Source organism: Tenrec ecaudatus, chromosome 6, assembly GCF_050624435.1.
Source record: "Tenrec ecaudatus isolate mTenEca1 chromosome 6, mTenEca1.hap1, whole genome shotgun sequence".
Taxonomy (NCBI): Eukaryota; Metazoa; Chordata; class Mammalia; order Afrosoricida; family Tenrecidae; genus Tenrec; species Tenrec ecaudatus.
Window position 1 is genome coordinate 131,342,851 of NC_134535.1, and position 19,946 is coordinate 131,362,796.

General features: G+C 48.2%; 2 protein-coding genes across 3 annotated transcripts in view; both read right to left on the reverse strand.

Moving 5' to 3' along the window:
* TULP3 (TUB like protein 3) overlaps nucleotides 1-9,727 on the reverse strand; it is a 69,087-nt gene extending 59,360 nt beyond the window's left edge. Inside the window, exon 1 of the mRNA XM_075552206.1 lies at nucleotides 9,610-9,727. Coding sequence (XP_075408321.1) covers nucleotides 9,610-9,644 — 35 coding nt within the window. The 5' untranslated portion in view covers nucleotides 9,645-9,727. The remainder of the gene's footprint in view (nucleotides 1-9,609) is intronic.
* A 1,046-nt stretch (nucleotides 9,728-10,773) lies between these two features.
* Nucleotides 10,774-19,907, reverse strand: RHNO1 (RAD9-HUS1-RAD1 interacting nuclear orphan 1). Of its 2 annotated transcripts, XM_075552210.1 has the most exons (4): nucleotides 19,837-19,904; nucleotides 19,317-19,500; nucleotides 13,222-13,466; nucleotides 10,774-12,410 (listed from the first exon to the last, which is right to left on the reverse strand). In XM_075552210.1, the coding sequence occupies exons 3-4, from the start codon at nucleotides 13,387-13,389 to the stop codon at nucleotides 11,859-11,861; spliced, it is 720 nt and encodes a 239-aa protein (XP_075408325.1). In that variant the 5' UTR covers nucleotides 13,390-13,466; nucleotides 19,317-19,500; nucleotides 19,837-19,904; the 3' UTR covers nucleotides 10,774-11,858. The 2 variants fall into 2 exon arrangements, with proteins under 2 accessions (XP_075408325.1, XP_075408322.1); XM_075552207.1 differs by lacking the exon at nucleotides 19,317-19,500 and having other exon boundaries at nucleotides 19,837-19,907.
* Between the last annotated feature and the right edge of the window lie 39 nt (nucleotides 19,908-19,946).

Genomic DNA, 19,946 nt, shown 5'->3' on the forward strand with positions numbered 1-19,946 from the left:
CTTTCTGACGGAATTCATAGTACACCTCCCTCAGTTGCACATGACTTTGCTACCTGACATTTCACATCCACAACCAAACTAATTTTTGTACTAACAATGTGTGTCTATAGCAACAAGTGATGGATGAGGTGCCAGGCAGGTGTCCTGTTGTCTGTGACGGCTGAAATTCAGCTTCTCAGTGGCCTGGCAAAATCACAGTCATTTGGCAGTCCTGTAGTGATGCAGGGATCCTCTATGGTCGATTTTCACCAACTAGCCTGCTCTTTCCAGGGAGCCCTGGTGGCACAGTGGTTGCGTCAGGCTGGGAGCTGTACGGTCAGCAGTTTGAAATCTCCAGCTGCTCTTCAGGAGAACGACAGGGCTTTCTACTCTAAAACTAGGTACACTTTTGAGAACTCAAGGGGGTGTTGTTCTACTGTGTCCTGAAAGTCGTTATGAGTTGTCATCAATGTGATGGCAGTGGGCTTGAATTGAGCAAGAGCATAATCTCTGGACGCTAACCATGTCAAGAAGAGAGGTGCACAGACGAAGGGGAGGGAGAGAGAGTGGGGACACATCCTGGCCCACCAAGCCCAGAGGATGATACTCCTGTTAGAGCAGTCAGTGCACGGAGAAGACCACAGGGCCGGCCCCACCTCGAGACACGATGCCCCTCACTGACCCACAGCGCTACGAGAGATAACATTAGAAGACACAGTGTGGGAACTGTGCCCAATCTGAGGCCACCACACCGAGGCGAAACACTAAGGGAGTTCAACAGAACAGCAAGGGGAGCAAAGCAATGAAGTCCCTGGGATACACCAAAAATAAAGACTTTGGGGCCAGGGAATGGCACCCCATCAGACTCAACTGGAAAACACTCCTAAGGTCAACAAACAGACTTTGAACTATTTATAGGCTTTTCTTTTTTGTTTTGTTCTGTCTTGTTTTTGTGCATATTATTGTCTCTGCGTGTCTATCTAGATGAGATAGGTGGGATAAACAAGCCAGAGGAGAAAACAAAGGAGGGGACACTGGAGAGGGGGAGGCGGGGGAAAGGAAGTGGGTATTAACAAACCCAGGAACAAGGGAACAAGTGATCTAAAATCGATGGCGAGAAGAATGTAGGAGGCCTGCTAGGGCTTGATCAAGGGCAAGGTAACCAAGAGGAATTACTGAAACCCAAATGAAGGCCAAACATGATAGTGGGACAAGAGGAAAGGAAAAGGAAATAGAGGGGAAAAGTATGAGGCAAAGGACATTTATAGAGGTATAAATACAGGCTACATATGTAAACATTCATATATGATGATGGGGAAATAGATCTATGTACATATATTTAAAGGTTTAGTATTAAGGTAGCAGATAGGCATTGGGCCTCCACTCCAGTACTCCCTCAATGCAAGAACACTTTGTTCTATTAAACTGGCATTCCATGATGCTCACCTTCCCGTCAAGATCGCTGAAGACAAAGTGAGTAGATAAGCAAATGCAGTGAAGAAAGCTGATGGTGTCTGGCTATCAAAAGATATAGCATCTGGGGTCTTAAAGGCCTGAAGATAAACAAGTGGCCATCTAGCTGAGAAGCAACAAAGCCCACATGGAAGAAGCACACCAGCCTGCGTGATCATGGTGTCGATAGGATCAGTACAAGGCATCAAAGACCCAGAACAAATCTTTTTTTTTTCTTCAAAAATTCTTATCATTGTGAATGAGAGGGAGTGTGGAGTTGTGACCCAAAGCCCATCTGTACACAATTGGACATCCCCTTACAGAAGGGTCATAGGAAAAGACAAGCCAGTCAGGGTGCAGTATAGCACTGTTGAAACATACAACTTTCCTCTAGTTCTTTAATGCTTCCTTACCCCCACTATCATGAACCCAATTCTATTTTACAAATCTGGCTAGACCAGAGGATGCACACTGGTACAGATAGGAACCGGAAACACATGGAATCCAGGACATATAAAAACCCCTAAGAGCCAATATTGAGAATAGTGATACCAGGAGGGTAAGGGGAAGGTTGGGCTATAAAGGGGAAACCTATCACAATGATCTACATATAACCCCCTCCCACGGGGACAGACAACAGAAAAATGGGTGGAGACATTAGTCAGTGTAAGACATGAAAAATAATTATAATTTATAATTTATCAAGGGCTCATGAGGGTGGAGGGTCGGGGAGTGAGAGGAAAAAATGAGGAGCTGATACCAAGGGCTCAAGTAGAAAGAAAATGTTCTGAGAATAATGATGGCAACAAATGTACAAATGTGCTTGACACATGGATGGATGGATGGATTGTTGTACGAGTCCCCAATAAAATGAGGTGTAGGCATATTTGTAGTGAAAAAGAATCATCAGATTTCACTGTGTTCAAATGTATGACTGGGACAATTGCGATTACTATTTTTCTCAAAGTGACTAACAAATAGATTCACCATGTCTAAATCCTAGAAGCCAATATTGCAAGGACATATGTTTGTACATATTGATATACCAAGCACACATCTAGTTATCACAAAACTCTGGTTCTTGGAAGGATTCCTCTGAAACATACCCTTTCTCATCTGAGGGGGAATGTTAAGAGTCCCAGGCTTTGCGATCTCATCCTTGAATGCTTACCTGAATCTAGGGAGTGGAAGCCCATTTCCCAAGAGGCCCATTTAGCAAGAGGTACCCAGAGAGCAGGGCAAGGATGGGAGAAGGGAGGCCATCAGAGGAAAAGTGGCAACTCATCTGAGGTCGTGTGGCCCCAAAGGAGGCAGCAAGGCAAATTATTCTCAAGGGATCCCTCTGCATGGCGCACATTCACATAACAAAAGTGAAGAGCACTGGCTTGAGGGAACCAAGCAGAAATGCTATTGAGAATGTGAGCTGATGGGCTGGTTGAAGACAGGGCTACACGGCTGATCACTGTAGCTGCTCAGCACACGGTGCACCGGGGGACAGCTCAACTGGCCTAAGTTGGGTGCTAGATTTACAATGACCAACAAAGAAAGACTGCTGAAGTAATTATGTACAACCCCAAACCTCATGGCTTCATGAGAAAAACCACGAAGGAGCCTAATCACATGCTGAATGTCTTTTCTAACTCCCACTTCATGCCTGTGTAGTGCTAAGGGTCTTAAAAGCTTGCCAAGTAGCCATCTAAGGCACAACTATTGGTGTTCATGCACCCGCAAGAACAGAGGAAGAAGTAGAGTTATAAATCAGAGGACATGGGGCATGTGGCTAGCTGCCTCCTTTGCCACCTACCATTACTGATCATTTTGATCAAAATAAAAGACTCCTGATCAAAAGGGAGCAAGTGGAGAAGAGCATTACAATTCTCATGGATTTGGACTTTCTGGAGCCATGGAAGGCTGTATGAGCCCTCTGAACTATTCCCTGAGAGAATCTTTAAAAGTGATACAAAAAGATCCCAGGATCTCTTAAACACTGAACGGTAGTAGTTCAGCTTAACTAGTGAAAAATGTCTGCCTTAAGCATTATGCTCTTTAAAGATGTACTACATGGGATCGAACTAAAGACTACAGAGGAACCTTAGAGCACAATGAGGGAGAACAATTCTGCCGGAGGGTGAGAACCTCATTACACAACTCAAGAGGATGTATTAGGGACACTGTGCTGTACACATCGAAATGGTTGCATGAGTTGATGTTTGGTTGTGTATATCCACAAGGGAAACATTTTTAAAATTTCAAATATATGATTTAAATTTGATCCCTGAGGCCACCTTGTAGGTAAACAACAGATGTCTCACAAAATAATAAATATCAACTGTAAATACTCTGCTCCCTCAAAAAGTCACTTGTGGCTTTTTAGATGAAAGGTCTGAGGGCATTGGCTGAAGCTCAGAGAGTTTAGGGCAGCGTTTCTCAACCTGGGGGTCTCAACCCCAAAATGGTTGAATGACGGTTTCACAGGGGTCACCAAAGACCATATATCCAATGGTCTTAGGAACCAAGATACCACTCCTCTATCCGTCTCCAGGCGGGTCCACCACAGGCAGATACACCCACATCCAGGGTCACCACAACATGAGGCACGGTATTAAAGGGTCGCGGCATTAGGAAGGTTGAGAACCACTGGTTTGGAGTGTGGTTTGCTTTGTGCTTGCATCTGCTTTGGACATGGCCAAAAGCCCTGTCCCAACAGAGTGCCAGGAGAAGTGGCCACTGACCCCCCTCTGGGGCTGCCCAGAGACCGAGGAGGAGGAAGACTGGCACCAGACAGAAAGGACCGGGTGCTGTGAACATTGAACAGCCCCACAGGCTGGCACAGAGCCTGAAATAATGGTCTACTTGTCAGACTACTAATTCCAGAAGAATGAGGATGAACTAACTTCAAGAATTCTTTGAAGGCCTTGATAAAAGGTTTTGCTTTGCTGATCAAGATAAATAAGGTAGGTGCATATGAAGCAGCAGCAGAGATGAGGTGCTACTCTCATCAAGATGCATCGCTCTGTAAGCCAAAAGGCTCAGTTCTCCTCCATTCTGTGGGGCTGCTGTGAGCCGGACTCAACTCAACCGCAGTGAGGATTTTTTTTTAAATGAGAGCAAACAAAGAACAATTATTTTAAAGCAAAGATGAGAATTTAAGGAGCCAGATAAACTAGATTAGGCATCCTCAAACTACGGCCCGCAGGCCATATGCAGCCCACCGGGGGTTTTTGCCCCGTTTGTTTTTTGACTTCAAAATAAGGTATGTGCAATGTGCATAGAAGTTTGTTCATAGTTTTGTTTTTTTTTAACTATAGTCCGGCCCTCCAATGGGTCTGAGGGACAGTGAACTGGGGCCCACTTAAAAAAGTTTGAGGACCCCTGAACTAGATGAATGGCAACAGAACAATCAAAACAGCAAAGGGAACCTTCAGGAAATACGAAGAGTGAACTGGTCAGTGGCACCGGCTTCATTCTGTAGAAATGGTTGTACATATGGGAACCGACACTGCTGTCCAACCCTTTACTGGAACACACGGCTTCATTCTTACCTACGAACCAGGCGTTAAATTCCTTACCGATTCAAGAGGAAAACTACTCGGACCTAAGTCCATCATGTCTGACTGCGCCTCATCTATTTTCCTTCTCCTTCTTTTGTAAAGACATGTAACAGTATCCATGCAGTGCCCTCCCTTTCTTCCCACAGGATGACTTTAATGTTCACCTGTGCTTTGCTAAAATACTTAATTCCTCATCTGTCCATCTTAAAAACAAAACAAAAACATACAAGGGAACTGATTAAAGGGACCTACATATACCCTGCTCCCTGGGGGGGGGGGCAGACAACAGAAAATTGGGTGAAGGGAGACGTCGAACAGGGTAAGATATGACAAAATAATAATTTATAAATTATCAAGGATTCACGAGGGAGGGGGTAACAGGGAGGGAAGGGGAAAATGAGGACCTGATGTTAAGGGCTAAGTGGAGAGCAAATGTTTTGAGAATGATGAGGGCAATGAGTGTACAAATGTGCTTTACATGATTGATGTATGTATGGATTGTGATGAGTTGTATGAGCCCCAATAAAATGATTAAAAAAAAGAAACCATACAAAGTGCTCTGCGTCACTTGCCATCATTTAGATGCACAAAGCGACCAGGATAACTGGAACAGGTACTCTAAAAGTGTGGGAGATCCAGAGAGCAGACTAGGCATCAAGAACAGAGAGCTGACTCGGAATGCCACTCTCACAGTCGTTCTGTGCCTTCGCGCCCCATCTCTAACATGAGGCCAGTGACCCCGGGCTCGACTCTGACCCTCCGTGAGGGAGCTCAGAAGAGACATCTGTGAAAGCACTATGAAGTCTGCAAAAGACACAAGCAAGCAAGCCATGATTATGGATCATTTCATCTTGGTGAGTCTTTCCTTTCTAAAAACACCGCTAAAGACTTTATCCAGGCAAAATACTCCTCCCTTTTACTTCTAGCTACTGTGACATACAATTCCAAAACAAAATTACACTGTTTCAACAGAGAAACAAGTCAAACGGTATTCTATTAAACTTGTTTCATTGTAAGACCTAATTTCAAAAGCAAAATATGAATTTTATCAAAGTTCTGTCCTACAGAGCTAAACAGTACTGTAGTGTTTCTCCTGACGCCTGTGTGAAAAATAATCTTTGTTTCCTTATTACATTTGTAATTAAATAATTATCCTTATTTTCTATACAGCAATTATCACAGAAAAAAAGTAAAGCTTCCAACAATTATAGTTCGGTCTACAAGTGCTAGCGCATCTTGTCCATGAAGAAAAGAGCTATCAGAATTTAGATTACCATATTCTGTCCCGAAAATCAAAAACATCAAAAATTTCAAGGTAGAAGGAAAAGGATGAAATTATCTAACACACAGAATATCTTTGGAGGAATCCCTAGTAGATCTACCATGAATGAACACGATAGCATGGATAACTTCGTTTTCACTGACCATGATTATAATTATGTACCTTTTAAACGTGAGCCTCATACAGTTTAAAGATACCTATTTGGTGTTTTGTGACGCTAAGATAAACTACTGTGGGAATCCAAACAAGCTCTCCTTTCCAGATGAGGAGAGGGAAAAGGCAGTGAAGTTCAGCGACCTGTCGGATTAAGGAAAGGCTCTTGACTAGACCTCGGGAGACCGAGGAGAGCTTCCTGTGCCGCCTCCTCTCGCCATGCTGAGTGTGGTAAAACAGAAAGTGCGGTCTCATAAATAATAGGAAATGTATACTCCTTTTCCAAGGTCCTGGCGACACATGTGGCCCAATGGGCATCATTACTATTCTCACAGAAGTTCTAAGGCACAAGCACAGAAGAGCAGTCATCGTCATCGAGACTCGTACTAAGGAACAAGTTAATACAGAGCATATGGACCTCTGCCTTCTTGCCAAAACAGATTCAACCGCTGAACCCAAACAAACAAAAAACCTCTCTGCCATCGAGTTGACCGATGCCAACTCACAGGGACCCTATGGGTAGTCAGAACTGCCCCTGTGAGTTTCCGAGACTGAAACAAACTCTTTTCCGAAGTAGAAAGCCTCCTCTTTGCCCAGCAGTCACTGGGTGGTTTCAAACCACTGACCTTGCAGTTTGCCGCCCAGCGTGTAACCCACTAGGCCACCAGGGCTTCTGTGCCGTTTTCATCACAAGCAGTAAAGATGCTGGATGCGGCAGAATAGGTCCAGTAGTACAGAAGACTTGTTCCCGAGGAACCGACGCCGAGGAAACAGAGCAAAAGCAGGCCACAGGGAAGTTTAATGGGAAAGAAGCCCAACAACCCACGCAGAACTGTCTCCAGCAGGAGGGAAAAGGGCTCATTAAGGTCCTTCTAGTCCTCGGCCTTCAAATAGCTACTGGGAACAGCAGCTTCAACTTCCCTGCAGAGGAATGGATGTGCTCTCTTCCGGTTGGCATGGAAAAAACCAAACATTTTCTTTCAAAGAGCACCAGATGTAGGCGAAATACCGTTTCCATGGAAAAGCGGACAGGGGGAAACCAGAAAGGCTCCAAAAATGTGAGCAGCTTAGAACAGAAGAAGGTTGGAAGAAAGGAAATTGGTTAGAGGGACTAGCCTATCTTTTCTAGCCCTGTATGCAGCCTTTGGACTGGGCGATGTAAGTGCATCTTCGTTGTTACTAGGTCTTTACTGTCATTTTGTTTAATCTGCCAAACATACCGCATTCACATATTAGTTCATCTATGAATTTTCAAACACAGGGTAAGTCTGTTTGCCGACAAATGATCTGAAGAAGCAGTTAGAAATGAGACATGAAAGAGACTAACTAAAAGAGGAGCTGCTATCAAGGGCTCGAGAGAAAGTAACTGTCTAGAAAAGAATGAAGGCAACCTGATACAACTGACACATGGATTGTAAAAAGCATTGTTAAGAGCCCTCCATAAAATGCTCAAACAAGTGAGTACTTCTGTTGATCTTTTGGAAGGGAAATCTTGGCACCCGGATAAACCATACAGTAGGACTTTCTGGGACAACACTGGGTCGGAAGGTGACACAGAGCGAAACCTCTCTCTCCACACCTTCAAGCTGTCACTTGCTAGGCTAGGTTCGGCTCGCGTTCCAGCCCTCGCACTATCCTGGCTCCTCTGACGCTCAGGGAATCTGTAATGGGGAATGTTAGCCTCAACAAAGTTCTGGAGCTAACTACTTCAAATTCCATCTCCCGGTCACTGGTATTTCAGATGCAGGAAAAGAAAACTGAGGTTCACTTGCTAGGCATGTTCTCACTTTATTGAAAACACATCTGCCTCATTATAAATGGCTTAGTCACAAAATTCCGAGAAGAAAAAAAAAATCACAGGAAACTTATAGTCAGGCAAGTGTTATTCTCACCCTGAAAGGCATTAATACCCAAAGCTCTGAAGCTAGCAAAAACGTCAAACATGAACCCTAAAGGCAAAGCAGCAAGAGACATTCCAGTCCCTTTCAGCAAAAATGAGAAACTCATTTCAGCTTTGATGGTCAAAAACCCCACCCACATTACCTAGGGCAGGAGAAACATGTACTGACACACACATCCCCCTGGGATGTCAGCTTTTTAAATTCAAGAATTGCTTTCTTTGAGAAAAAGAGAAAAACCAACGGGAAAACAAACTATACAATGATCCCTTTAAACTGCAGGTCCAGGTAGTTAAACAAACAACCTTTTTGTACTTGTAAATGCGGATTTTTCTTTCCTCTCTTGACTTGGGTGGGTGGGGGAGTGGCAGTGGGGAATTTCAGAGTGCAGGTAAGCAAAAATTTATGAAAAAGGAAAACGGCTGCCGCCTACCCCAGCATCTCCTGCGTGACAAATTTCTAAAAATGGTTTAGAATTGTTTGACTATTTACTAGACTATGTCTACTGGCCAGTCAAATCTTCATTTGCCCTGGCAACTAAGTAAAAAAGGGACGGATGCAGTGAGCTTGTCTTAGTTTTCAAACAACGCCAAAGTTTCCGCCAACAATTTCACCGAGAGTCCTCATTAACTTTTCATTAACTGGCCGACAGGGAATGGACAAGCTGAGATTTCATACCGATGCTCTCCCTGCGGGTGGGGGTGGGGAGTAGAAAAAGGCATGTAAGGGGGGAAACGGCACGAATAGGGCGTCAGGTACATCGCAGAAAGGTAAGACAACCTCGAATTAGCACATACAGGGACAAGAGGTTTCTCATGTGGCACGGTTCTAAAATGCAGCACCGCCTGCCAAGAGCGACTGGCACTGCGCAAATCACTATCTCCCACCCACAACCTTCCGCTGCCCGTTCTTCCGAAAAGACCGCATCCCATCGCCGTTAGCAGTGCGAGCGGCGCAGGCCGGCGCACCCTTAAGGAAAACTCAGGCCCAGAGGGCGAAGAGCCCAGAACCAAAAGCCCAAGTTTCCCAGGCAGGGACCTCAACAAAAGTCTCCTTCCGCGGGGCAGGAGCCCGTGCCGCCGCTCCCGACCACTAGTCCTTTAAAAGGGCGGCAGCTCCACCGGGGGGAGGGGAGGGAGGGCTGCCCCCAAATCAATTCTCCCCAACCCACCCCCCGACGGAAGCCCACCCCCCTGTGCCCTCGGAGCCCCCGGCGAGGAGCTCCACGTTTGCCCGTCGTGCCCCCGCCCCACGGAAGTGAGCAGCCCAGCCACCATCCCCTTCGGCCTTATACCCGCTGGGCCCGAGCGAGCAGCGCGCAGCCTCCATCCTCGCCCAGCCGGCCGCCAGCACGTCCGGACCCCCAGACGCCGTTGCTCCGGTGGCAACTCTGGCAACCCGGTGGGCCACGCCCCCTGGCAACCACACCCCGCACTGTCGCAAGCGCCTATTGGTCCGTGCGTCCACCGCTCCCATCTCATTGGCTACTGCCCCCAGCCGGCGTTGCGGGAGGGTTTCTCAGCGGGTGGGAGACCCCGGGAGTCGAAGGCGCCTGCGCTACAGTGGGGGGGGGCCGACGCGCACGAGTGGGGTTCCCTGCAGCCCGCGGCGCCGGGGAGGGCAGACGTGTTCGCGTCTGCTGTGTGGGGGTCCCCGCGGCCGGGATGCAAACCCCTCGGGGGAGCCGCCCATCCCCCACGAGCCGCCGCTCCCCCTCCCCCCCTCACTGGGCCGTTAGCGCCCTAGACCACCCTCGGCGTCTGCAGGGGTCAGTCAGTACGGACTTGCAGACCTCCGCAGCCTCTTCCTAGCCCGGCTCCCTCCTGATTGCGGGGGCCTTCCCCAGGGCCGCGGTCCTTAAACAGAGCTTTCACAGGGTGCTCAGGGCCCCCGAGGGAGCCCCGGGCCCACGCGGCTACCCGCTGGGCTGTGATGGCCAGGTGGGCCGTCGGAACCCACCAGCGCCGCTCCGCGGGCGGGAGAAAGGCTGGGCTTAGCCCGGAAACCCGCAGCGGGTGGGGTATTCGGAGTCAGCACTGGCTCAGTGGAGGCGAGTTTGAGTATGGGGTCCCCAAACTGTTTCACCTACAGCCCCGCTTTTCCCAAGAACATGTATGCCGCGCACCCTGACGGAGAAACTAGCCGGTCATCCGGGACAGACTGTAGTGACCTGCTTTTGCAGTTGTCCCTGTTCATTCCACTGTCCATTTTGGAAAATACTTCGAGTTTACTTCTTCCCGCCCCCCTCTGCTCCAACCTTTAGATCTTTCCCGGACCCCCTCTACGAACCCTTAAAGACCTAGGGAACCGCCCCCCAACCCTTGCTCTGCAATGTACAGATCAGCTTCCAGCGTCCATATCCCATTTCCAGTCTATCTCGTTCCCATTCATCAGGTTCCCTCACCTCCCACTTAATATTCTCTGGGCCCTCCAGAAGACGAAAAACTTCATTGCACACTGGCTTGAATTTATTGCATTCCAAGGTCAAACAGTTGTTCCCACATCAGTTTTCAATCCAGAAGCTGACAAGGCAATGAACTTGGGGGACCAGCCTCCATGCCCTGCTTGACCTTGACTACAGTCCATCCAATGTTTCAAATTCCCATGTAAAAAAGCAGAGGAATCCCTGTTTGGTCTGCCTCAGGTTGGACCTGACACATTAAATCAGTTCTTAATTAGGACAATTGAACCAAGATTTTTTTTTTGTAATTAGAAATAAATATTTCACAATATATATGGGTAATTACATATTGTTTTGAACCAAGATTTTTATATGGGTAAAAAACAATGGACATCTTTTACCTGGACACTGCTGCAACATTTGCAATATGAAGTACTACTCCTTGAAAACTCCCTGCACTTATTTACATACATTTTAAACAGTTAAGACAGGAAATCATTTCCCCGCTCTGTTTAATATTTACAGATTTCTTTGGGCAGAGTGAAACATAACCTCCAGTCCCCTACCTCTCCAAGGCCCACCACTGTATTCATTAGAACAGGCTGCTGCCCTTTACCCTCATCTTCTGGCAGAGAAGCCCAGGGCGTGGGGCAGCACATCAACCACAGAAAGTCACTGGCTGTTTTTCCTGTGCATCATCAGTGCACAGAGGCAACTGCCCTTAGCCCGAGACAGAGGTCCTGCTCAGAAATGAAGGTAACAGGAAAAAACCTTTTTATGGATAGGGCAGTACTACTGCATTATTGTGTGTAAAACACACACGGTTCTGGGGGGGGGGGGGGAACCTTTCTATTAACCATTTATTTACATACATTTTGTTAGTATGAGAAATTTTTAAAATCTTCAAGAGTCAATATAGGAAACATACAAAGAACTGTTTACAACACTAAGCTCAATAGTTGATTAACACTAGATACTTAAAAAAAAAATAAAAGCAAACTGGGAAACCAAATTCCCTTATGACTCCAGGACCCCAGTTAAAACATCTATTTCCCATTGATGAAAATTCCATCTTATACCAGTGACGCACTCTGTGAGCCAGAAGAGTGACGTTAAGACCAGTCATCCATTGTTTTGTGCAGTCAGTTTTTCACAAGGTACTGGCTTGTGCTCAGCTTCCCCCTCTCCCTGAGGCAAGCCAGCAGATGCTGCCGTCTCCTCCAGGTGACCTTTATGCCATACTTGTCCTCAGGAGTGTCTTTAACCAGAATAGGCCCGGGCTCCAGGTGCTTGGGAGTGCTAGTATGAAGGCAGTCCCCTGGATGACGGTGTGCCCCCGGATCGGAGGGAAGGGCTTCTTCCTCCGCAGGCTCTGGGGTGTGAATATCTGGTGGAATGAAGGCATAAGCTGGGCTCTGAAGTGTCCGTGGCGACAGATCCTCACAGCTTGGGGGACTGAGCATTGGAACCAAAGGCCTTGTGGAAATGTCCTGTTTGGGTGGATTGGGACACTCCCTGGCTAAAGGGACCCCCAATGCCTCTGAACTGGAAGATGCCTGCGGACTCTCAAAGGTTAGGTGTGGAAACTTGGAAGTGGTAGATTTCCGACTTGGACGTCTTGCCTGCTCTCGGCGCTGACGTTTCCGGTGAACGTGAAAACCGTTCTCTGTTGTCATACCAAACTGAGGCAATACCTAAAGATAAAGGAGAAGGGGGTGGAAAAAAGATAAAGAGAGCTAAACCAGACATAAATATACTCAGGAAACTATATCAAATGACCAAAATCCTAGATGAGAACCAAGTACAGTAACAGACACAGAGACAAAAAGATCTGTCTGATGAAACAATAATAGAGCTTTGGATAAGCTTTTGGATCTCTTAGCTTTCAGTTTCCTTGCGGGCAATAAAGAGTACATGTCTCTTTCTCTTCATCACACCAGGCAACAGCAACTTGTCTACCTGTCTCTCTTTAAACCTCACAAGGGCAGCAGCCTCGTTCACCACTGGTCCCCAGCATCTAGCAAAGAGCCTGCTACAGAGAAGGCAGGCCCTCAGTCAGGAATAAGGAGACAGCTCCCATGTGTGGAGACTGACTGCTCCATAATCAGACATTCCTGCGCCCATCGACGGGTCAAATATTGGCGTCTCCTCCACAAATATCATGTATGTATATGAGATTGTTCCCTAGCTAAAGACTTCAACTTCTCCCTTGACTTGTCTTGCCACTTCGCTGGTTTTCTCACCCAACGACACCTGCTACTGCGACTTTGCTACTGCATGCTTGCAGGGGAATGTGGAAGGAAAGCTCAGTTCCAGCCAATTCACGACTCAACCGTGAAACGAGAAAAAGAGCTATGTACAGAGATGTCTGACAAAGGCGAAAAGAGTGCATGGCCTCCTTGTTCCTATCTGCCAAAGAGCTCTGGGATTTTTTGGAGGCCTGATCCCAAACCAGCAGAGTCAGCATCCCCTTAGTGTCTAGGAGTAAGAGGTCCATGGACCTACCCAGGAAGTGATGGTTCTCTGGTCAATGGGTTTGCTGGGGACCCGTCTAGGATTGGTGACAGGAAGCTGTGGCAATCCATAGTGGTGTTTGGGGCCCTCCAGTGGTTGTTGGTGGAACAGCAGCGGGGATTTCTGGCAACTCTGTCCCCGTTTTTTCCTGGGTGGCATCAACAGGTGAGTGCACAACCCTTAGTAACCACATGCTGCAATCAGGTGGGAGGGCAGACTCCAACTCCAACCCAGGCCTGCGGAGAAGAAAAACAAGCTGGGAGGAAAATAACCTGGATGATTCCCCAGCTCTGCCAGCTAATTCGACCCACACCTCAAGATTGTGGGGAGCACATGGCATCTCCACCCCCTTCAATCACACACACACACACACACACACACACACACAACTTCATATCCAATAACATTCATTCTGAACACATTTACTGAGCACATGTTAAACACTATGCTGGCTGGTGGGAATTAAAAATGAATCCCCACTCTCTTTTTTGATGATTTTTAAAAATTAGAGGTTCATACAACTCTTATCACAATCCATACATACACCAATCCTGTAAAACACATTTGTACATTCATTGCCCTCATCATCCGCAAAACATTTGCTCTCCACTTAAGCCCTTGGCATCAGCTCATTTTCCCCTCCCTCCCCGCTCCCCCCTCCCTCATGAACCCTTGATAACTTACAAACTACTATTTTGTCATATCTTGCACTGTTCAACGTCTCCCTTCACCCACTTTTGAGTTTTCCGTCCCACAGGGAAGAGGTCACATGTAGATCCTTATAATCGGTTCCCCTTTTCCACCCCACCCTCCCGGTATCGCCTCTCTCACCACTGGTCCTGAAGGGATCATCCGCCCTGGATTCCCTGTGTTTCCAGCTACTATTTGTACCAGTGTACATCCTCTGGTCTAGCTAGATTTGTAAGGTAGAATTGGTATCATGGTAGTGGGGTGGGGAAACATTTAGGAACTTGAGGAAAGTTGTAAGTTTCATCGTTGCTATACTGCACCCTGACTGGCTTGTCTCCTCCCCGAGACCCTTCTGGAAGGGGATGTCCAATTGTCTACAGATGGGCTTTGGGTCTCCACTCCGCACTTCCCCTCATTCACAATGATATGATTTTTTTTGTTCTGATGATGCCTGATACCCGATCCTTCGACACCTCGTAATCACACAGGCTGGTGTGCTTCATCCATGTGGGCTTTGTTGCTTCTCAGCTAGATGGTCGCTTGTGTACCTTCAAGCCTTTAAGACCCCAGATGCTTATGTACCCACTCTGTCTTCAGCGATTGTGTCGGGAAGGTGAGCATCATGAAATGCCAGTTTAATAGAACAAAGTGTTCTTGCATTGAGGGAGTACGAGTGGAGGCCCAATATCCTTCTGCTATCCTAATACTAAACCCATACATATATGCACATAGATCTATTTCTCCAACCTCATATATAAATATATTTACTTATGCACATGCCTTTATTTAGACCTCTATGAATGTCCCTTGCCTCCTCACCCTTTCCTCTATTTCCTTTTACTTTCCTCTTGTCCCACTATCATGTTCAGCCTTCATTTGGGTTTCAGTAATTCCTCTCGGTTACATTACCCTTGGTCACACCCTACCAGGCCTCCTACACCCTCCTTACCACCGATTTGGATCACTTATTCTCTTGTCCCTGGGTTTGTTAACATTACTTCCTTTCCCCCCACATCCCCCTCTTCCATATCTCCCAGGAACTGTCAGTTCCATTGTTTTCTCCTCTAGATTGGTCATCCAGCCTATCTTATTTAGACAGACCTGCGGAGATAACATGCACAAAAACAAGACAGAGCAAAACCAAGCAACAAAAGAAAACAAAACAAGCCAATGATATAAAAAACACAAGAAAGAAAAGCTGTAGTTAGTTCAAGGACTGTTGGCCTTTCGGAGTGTTTTCCAGTCAAGTCTGTTGGGGCACCAAGCCCTGGCCCCAAAGTCTATTTTTGGTATTCCCTGGGGACTTCGTTGCTCTGCTCCCCTTGCTGTTCTGTTCCACACCCTTAGTGTTTTGCCTCGGTGTGGTGGGCTCAGATCAGGTGCTATTCCCACACTGTGTGTCCAGTGTTGTCCCCTGTAGGGCTTTGGGTCAGTGAAGGATGTTGTGTCTCATAGTGGGGCCGGCCATATGGTCTTCTCTGTGGATTGGCTGCTCTTGAGCAGGAATATCGTCCTCAAGGCTTGGTGGGCCAGGATGTGCTCCACTCTCTTCCTCCCCCTTCATTTGCTCCCGTGTGCTCTGATCAGACATGTCCCTCTCCCAGAGCTGCAGCTTCAGTGCTGCCCTCTGAAATAAATTCTTCTGGGGGGGGGGGGAATCCCCACTTTTTCAACAAGTACAAAACTTAAAAAAAAAAACACCAAAACTCCCTGCCGTTGAGTTGATTCTCTCAGTGACCTGTAGGCCAGAGTAGAACTGGTTCTTGGGTTTCCGAGGCTGTAAATCTTTAGGAGACCAGAAATCTTCCTCTTTCTCCCTTGCAGTGGCTGGTAAATTTGAAATGCTAACCTTGGAATTGGGCTCAGAGAAATAAAGCAGCACTGAGACCATTGCGGTGGAAGGGCCACTTATCCCAAGGCCCGAGGATGTAGAGGCTTGTGAACTTGGGAACTCGCAAGTGCACCTCAGCTGGGCAGAGTGCATACAGAGGGGACTGGCAGGAACTGAGGCTGGCCACAAAGGCAGGGTCACAGGAGAAAAATCAGCCAGGCCCTAGGAACCGGGACTCGCGTCTGAGAAGTCATTGGAGATTTTCAAGCAGCGATTCCATCTGACTTTTTCCATCCCTAATTTAATTTTTCTAAGATAATTTTGAACACACACAAAAGCAGACTCACGTCCCCATCACCCAGCTCTGCAAGCCATCAGTCCATGGCCAGTTCTAACCCATTCACACACCCAGCCCTTTTCCCACCCCTGCAGAATGTCCAGGGAGACCTGTGTTCCCAGTTTTCTGTCACTTCTGGCAACATGCTTAACAGGTATAGGTAATTCTTTAATAGCATCAAATATCCAAACAGCCAGTTTTCAAATCCCTCCAAAATGCCATACATGTATTTTCTGTGGACTTTTACACAGATCACCCTGGTGACAATAGGAGAGAAGAACTCTGGAGACAGGGTGATCAAGTAGGCAACCGTGTGGTTCAAGAGGGAACAGAGTCGTCTGAACTTGAGCTGCCTCAGGAGAGATGGGCGGCTGGAGACGGAAGGAGGGACAGCAGGCCTGGAAAGTTATAAAGTCACACAATGGATTGTTTCTACTATCCATTCATGAATCAAAAAATTCACAGGATACATGTCCCTAGGGAGTGGAGAGACAGATTCCAAAGGGGAAGAAGGGGGTGGGGACACAACAAGGACTACCAATTTCGAGAAAATTCAAGTACATATGTAATAAGCACGCCCATTTGTTTCTGTAATCATTGTTCCAGGCACTATAGAGATACCAGAAAACAGTGTAAAAGCCTTGTCCTTATGATGCTTAAAACTAAAATAGCCATCAGCTAATTCAACTCCTTATCCTGCTTGAGTTTTCAGTGACAACCGATTCCAAACTGAACTCAGGGCCATGGAGTGGATCTGAAGTCATAGGGACCCTAAAGGACAGAGCAGAACTGCCCGTGGGTGTCTGGGTCTGCCCCCTTGGGTTTACAGGAATAGAAAACCTCACCCTTTCCCCAACAACAGTCCACTTTGTCACCAGGGCTTCTATGGGAAGCAATGACTTCAACAGGTTAAGGGGCTGAGCTGACTGGGTGCTATTTCAGACTTGTCACCAGGAGAGGTCTTTCTGCAGAGGTGCCATTTGGACAGGGTCCTGACTGAAGGAAGAACCAGCAAGCAATAAAGGCGCAGGAACATCACAGCCTGGGAGAAGAGTACAAAGGGAAACCCTCAGCGGGGCTATTTCTGACCTGGTCAAGGAAACAGTAAGGTCTGGCCGACTTAGCTAAGAGATGAGGGAGTAGAAAGGCAGCGCCCAATTCAGGTGACACGGGGTTGAGAAAGACAGGGTGGGACTTGGCTCTTACTTCCTGGGACAGGACATCACAGAATGGTTCCAAACAGGGAAGTGGGGTCATCTGATTTAGAGTTTAAACAGGTAACTCCAGGCGCTTTGTGAGAAGTTTGACTGGGGAGAGGGGCTAGGAGGCAGAATTGGCTGGATGGGGGTTGAGCTGGTTTTTTGGTCAGGGGGAGAGGGGATAGGGAAGGAAGCAGGAAGTCCAGTTGGAAGGCAATTGCAGGAGAGATACGTAGATGTCGACGACTGCTGAAAGTCACCAGGGCCAAATGGACCCACTGCCCCACGATGACGCTCCAATCAACTCTCCACAAGATCATCTTAAGTTTCCCCACTTGTTAAGACTTCCGAAGCGCCCCATCTCTCATGACAGTGCTTCATAGAAAGCCATCACAGGGAATACCCTCATTTTCAAGAAATCACGCACACAGACTTACGACGAGCTGTGGCCATCCCCCCCCCTTCTCAGCTTCGGGGTGCAGTCCCTTCTGCAAACCAAGGCCCCTTTCTCTACATGGGTGCCGGCACCTTCCTCACCCTTAAAAGGCTCCTTGGGCAATCTCATCAGCTCACATTTTAATTGCCACCTCGACTACAAATTCGATTTATAATTCTCAGAGCTCAGAACCTATCTATCCATGGTCTACTTGACCTGGAATCAATCCCCCACCTCTGGGGCCCTAGCTCAGCAAATGGGATCATTCCGTATCACTAGGCAGTCAAGAAGCCTGACACTTCCCTCTCCCCACCTCTTCCACCCAGTCTGGCCAAGTCTGGCCAGTCAACTCCAACAGTTCTCTCAATAGCCTAACTGGGTTACCCTAATCCACTGGAATCCTCCTCCAGGGAGGATCAATCAGCTCAGCAACACAGATCTGTCTATGACTCACCTGCCTGAAATTTCTGAATGGCATCCTTTCTGTTTGGTATAAAGCAGGGGTCCTCAAACTGTGGCCAGCTGAGGACATTTATGCAGTCGGCTGGGTGTTTTTGCCGCCGCTGCCTGTCCTGCTTAGCAGCTGACTCGACTCATTCAGTGTGCATAGGAATTTGTTGTTTTTTTTTTTTAAACTATAGTCCAGCCCTCCAACGGTCTGAGGGACAGTGTCCTGGCCCACCGGTGTTAAAACCACACTGTTCAGAACGCAGTTCAAACTCCTTAGACAAACACCCCTCCTCACCTCATAGTTAGGTTCCAAAGACCATATAATTTTGTGAAAATGGACATTTTACAAAAATGGAGGCGGACACCATTACAAACTGCCCAACCATTGAGAATCATGGGCTGGCCTCGTTGGCACCCAACCACAACCATTTAGCCAGGGCGCATCTTAGTGCGCACTCCATTGGTGCTCGTTACCCTCAGGTGGAAGTTGTTAATGTACAAAAATAGATGTTTTACGACTGTCTAAACGTCAAATTCTAAATGATGGCTCGTGAAATATTTTGCATGTGAGAACTTGGTGGAACTATTCAACCTGGGTACTCCCCGTGCTTCCTCTGACCCCACGTTTGCACCCACTATTCCTTCCCTCTGCAGGGAAGATGGGAGTGTCAGTGGCCACTGAGAACCGCAAGGTCAGTGGTTCGCCAGCAGCTGCTCCACGGGCTTCCTACTCCTGCGATAACTCTCAGAAATTCACACGGGCAGTTCCACTCTGTCCTGTACAGTCGCTATTTGTTGGCGTCCATTCAACGGCAATGAGTTTGAGTTTTTGTTTTTACTTCTGCATAGAAGGAGCTCTGATGGCATCACACGTATGCTTTGGGCTGCTAACTGCAAGGTCGGCGGTTCAAAACCACCAGCCTCCTGGTGGGGAGACCAGGACTTTCAGTCTGGGGGATTCACAAGAGGGTCATTAAGAATCGACTTGATGGCAATGAGTTTGTTGTGATTTTCTGCATAGGCTTCCAACTTGTTTTCACAAAGTCATCGTATCTCACAGCAAGCTTGAGGGGCTCAGAAGACCCTTCCTGACCTACCAAACTCGCTAGACTCAAAGGACAGCCATCAGAGCGGTCATTCTACCTGTTGATCTGCGAATGCCGGCAATGCCGCCCCGCCTTCTCCATTAGTGCGTAAGTTGGGGGCCAGGGAAGACCGTCCGTCTGCCGTTGCCCCCGCAAGGCCCACCCGGGCACCAGAAGGCGCTCAGCACCCGTGCTGAATAAATGAAGGCGAGTGGTAACGTGCATTCTATCCAAAGCACGGCCTGGGGGGCGAGGGAGACAGGAGGCGCGTCGGGGGGAGGGGGGAAGAGGGAGGGCACGCTGCCCCCCAGGAGCTCTCCGTCGACTCCGGGGTCCCCACGCTCCCTAACCGGAGCTCCGTGGGGGGCCATTCTCCCCCATCAGGCGGCACAGACCTCTAGAGAACGCCTGGAAATCAGCAGCGCGGGCGGGGCGGCGGGAAAGCAGGCCCAGGGGCCGTGCTCCGTCTGCCCGCCCCAGCCCCCCCCGCAGGCCCCCCCGGCTTCTCCGCCCCGGGGTCCCCCACCGCACGGCCTGCGGCCGCCCTCTCCCCTCGAGCCGGGCCCGGCCGCACTTACCGCCCGGCGGCTCCCGGCCGCGTCCCGGCGCCTCCCTGGCCGGCCGCGGCTGCGAACGCGGAGAGCGGCGCCGGCGCCGATTGGCGCCGCCCCGTCACGTGACCGCAACG